The sequence below is a fragment of the Lycium barbarum genome, chromosome 4 (assembly GCF_019175385.1).
Source record: "Lycium barbarum isolate Lr01 chromosome 4, ASM1917538v2, whole genome shotgun sequence".
Lineage (NCBI taxonomy): Eukaryota > Viridiplantae > Streptophyta > Magnoliopsida > Solanales > Solanaceae > Lycium > Lycium barbarum.
Window position 1 is genome coordinate 41,726,724 of NC_083340.1, and position 3,512 is coordinate 41,730,235.

Below are 3,512 nucleotides of genomic sequence, written 5' to 3' on the forward strand. Positions count from 1 at the left end.
TTAACGTATGATGAATATGTAACGAACAGTTGCTGTCAATAGCAATTAAAATTACATAGTAGATAAACAAAGAGAAAAGTGCACACGTGAAAATACCAAAGATGGCCATGTGCTGACAATACCTTACAAGCATGTTCATCCCAGCACGGAAAGCAACGCCTGGAATCAGCTGGTTCAAATTGGATAACAGCCATGTTCCTTTTCTCCCCATTATGTTCGTAGGTACTGCAAAAAGCCAATCAAGACAGTTAAGCGATCTACAGATAGCACAATCACAATCATAATCACAATGAAGTATACCTAAAGAGAAGTGCAACGTTTTCCTATCTTGTTTTCCTGTCAGCTAAGATCACGAAAGGACTACTACCAACTGATAGGGAAGAAATATGTTGGATTGATATACTACCTGCCTAGTCAACAGGCTACATTATAGAACTAATAGAGTTAGGCCACGACAGAGTTATTTAGGCGACTTGCCAACATACCTTCCAGACTGAGCTTATGGAAGCAGGTATTACCCTTCCAATGATATCTTGACTTAATCAATTATCAGCCTAATATATTATAACACCCAGATAAAGGTCCTTTGTAAATATAAAAGATAACACCAAAAAATACTCTTTTGTGAAGTTAAATAGAGTCCTTTCATTTCTGAATTAGCTTGTGACAAGTCCTAGCACTAGTATGAGTTCGTTGACCGCGTAAGGGAGATTCTTCATTAGAATTCCACGATAACAACTGGTGGTGACCTGAGAGTACATGCCAGACAAAACGACAGTGGCTCCATATGGGGGATTGTAAGGTTCTTATGAGTGCATTAACTAGAATTAAAGACCAATGGGGTCTTCAAAAAGCATAAACAAGATAATCCTAGATTCTATGAATGGAAATCGAATGGCAAAAGCATGAGCAATCTACAGTTGGAAAAAACATAATCAAATCATCACTACAACAGAACAAAAACAAATTCTGTCAAAACAAAACCAATAACAAAAAAAAAATGTTTCGTTGTTTTGTCCAAACATGGGAAAAACTTAATACCTTTTTGTAAAACCCTTTCATCCTGTCATTGAGTGCTCCTTCAAAGGCCATACTCAGAACTCCAACACCAAGTGGCAAACTTTTTCCAAACTCCACCACCACTATCTCATCCTCTTCAATCAACCCCACCTCCCACGCTTCAAATACCTATAACACACAAAAAGACACGTGTTTCATAAACAAACAAACAACAACAAAAACGACAACATACCTAGTATAATCCCACAAGTGGGGTATGGGAAGGTTAGTGTGTACGCGGCCTTACCCCTAAAGGTAGAGAGGTTGTTTCGGATGGACCCTCGGCTCATGTAAAGCATATCAAAATCAAGTATGAAGAGGAAATGCAGTACTAAAGAAGCCATGCTAAGAATAGAAGAGATAGTAGCAACAACCAATAAAACGATAATCGAATGTTATAGAGCCACCACTCCGAGTCGCGGCCCCATGCGTGGATCGACGGCGCTGATACCTAAGTTGTAGACCAAACAGGAGAACAGTAGCAACAACAAATAAAACGGTAACATAAGTAAAGGAAACAATAGGTAATAATATCATTGAAGAACAAACAACAAAAGATGACATATCAAACTACTTGTTGGTAAAAAATGCTCAATCTTGAAAAGGGTCAATCAAGAAAAGTCACCTTGTTTGAAGATTTGACGTGAACAGTTGAAGATTTGAAGTGAACAGACTTGGGGTCAATAGATAGTTCGGCAGCATTGAGGACAATGAATTTGGTGTCAGAGACAACATCAACAGAGATGTCAACGTAGCCAGTGAATTTACAGGTGACAAGGTCAGGCTTCAACCTTAAACTGTACCTCGTTGGGACAACAAACTTGGGAAGATGAGGTTGTCCTTTGAATTGATCATACTTGTTCTCCATTGTTCAGTCAAGATTGTTAGGTTTTTTCTCTATGTTATAAATCTTGGATCTGGATGACTACTACCATGAAGAAGTTGTCTAGTATGTATAGAGATGTGGATTTTACTATCAAGCGTGTTGTGTACAAGTTTAGTACCCACTACTACCATGAAGAAGTTGTCTAGTATATATAGAGATGTGGATTTTACTATCAAGTGTGCTGTGTACAAGTTTAGTACCTACTATTTTATATAATTTTTCTTTTCATAAGAGTAAAAAGCATGTTCCTATTTTCTAATTTTCACTAGTTTGTCCAATTTGTTTTTTCTTTTTTATTATATATACTATTTTCACTTGGCCCGTGCTAAACCCGAACTCAATACTAAAATTAAAATTAAATTTATAATTACTTTTTTCGTTTTTTGTAACATTAAATTATTGAAGGAGTAGTTCGACATTCTCTACGTACTCCTAAAAACTAAATCATAATATAAAAGTAGGGCAAAGACATAAATTTACCCTTAAACTTGTCCCCAAAAGTCATTTTCACACTTAAACTATCCTGGCGATCCATTACACACCTAATATATTTAAAAGTGATATTTTTTACTCCCTGATACAATATGACCAGTCGCATTAGGGAAGAGTGTACACACTCTCTCCCCACGTCAATGTCACTTCAGGCCACGTCAGTGCCACGTCAAAAAATCCTCTAATTTTTAATTTTATATTTTTTCCTTTCCCCTCCTCCTTCACCCTCCCTTTCTTCTCCATCACTACTCCCTTTCGTATTGTATTACCACCATTATTTCCAATAAGCTTCAATAATTTTCCGGTGAGCTTCAATTTTTTCCGATCTTCTTCATTTTCCGGTCACCAAATTTACATCTAATCTACCTAAAAAATAAATTTTATTATTTTCTATTATGTGTGATATTAAACTCATCAAGCTATTTTCAACAACAAAAAAACAAAAGAATGGCAACCACTGCTCGTCCTCTCTGTCACTGCCAAGGAGGAACCACTGCTCCGCCTTCTTCATTTTAATTTTGACTTCTTCATTTTAAAGAGAATGGCAAGGAGGATTGAGGGACAACAGATTAGAAATAAATGGCACCAAATCTCTACTGCTATCAACGTCAGATGGCACCAACAGATTAGAGATTTGGTGCCATTTTGGACGAAGTAATAAATTACTGCTACTGCTGCTATCAACGTTAGATGGCAACAGATTTGCTATCAACGTTACATCAATGGAAATTTCACAAGTATACCAATGGAGGATTGTTGCTTTGGTGGTGGAGTTTGACCGGGGAGGGGGAGGAGAATGGCGGTGGGGAGGGAGGGGGAGGGTGGCAGTGGCGGTGGCAGTGGTTTGAAGCTGGAAGAGATGGGGGTGGCGTGGGGTGGGGTTGTGGGGGAGGGGGGGCAGTGGTGGTGGAGGTATATTTAAAAAAAAAAAAAAAATTTGACTTCACTTGCCTATTTTTGAATTATAAATTTTATTTATGCCACATCAGCTCTGGAGGGGTAAAAAATATCAATTTTAAATATATTAGATGTGTAATGGGTCGCCAGGATAGTTTAAGTGTGAAAATGACTTTTG

The 3,512-nt window shown here is 37.6% G+C and overlaps 1 protein-coding gene across 1 annotated transcript; it reads right to left on the minus strand.

Moving 5' to 3' along the window:
- On the minus strand, nt 1-1,927 carry LOC132637440 (aminopeptidase M1-like). Its single transcript, XM_060354529.1, has 5 exons — nt 1,685-1,927; nt 1,042-1,188; nt 836-914; nt 97-225; nt 1-32 (listed from the first exon to the last, which is right to left on the minus strand). Exons 1-5 carry the CDS (start codon nt 1,925-1,927, stop codon nt 1-3), a joined length of 630 nt encoding a protein of 209 aa, XP_060210512.1.
- Between the last annotated feature and the right edge of the window lie 1,585 nt (nt 1,928-3,512).

Bases quoted from the DNA above. Each gene is read 5' to 3' on its own strand.
- LOC132637440 (XM_060354529.1), bottom strand. From the start codon at position 1,927: ATGGAGAACAAGTATGATCAATTCAAAGGACAACCTCATCTTCCCAAG. The intron at 915-1,041 runs GTATTAAGTTTT...TTCCAACTGTAG, and splicing joins TGAAAGGGTTTTACAAAAAG to ATTGCTCATGCTTTTGCCAT. The intron at 33-96 runs GTATTTTCACGT...TGCTATTGACAG, and splicing joins TCAGCACATGGCCATCTTTG to CAACTGTTCGTTACATATTC.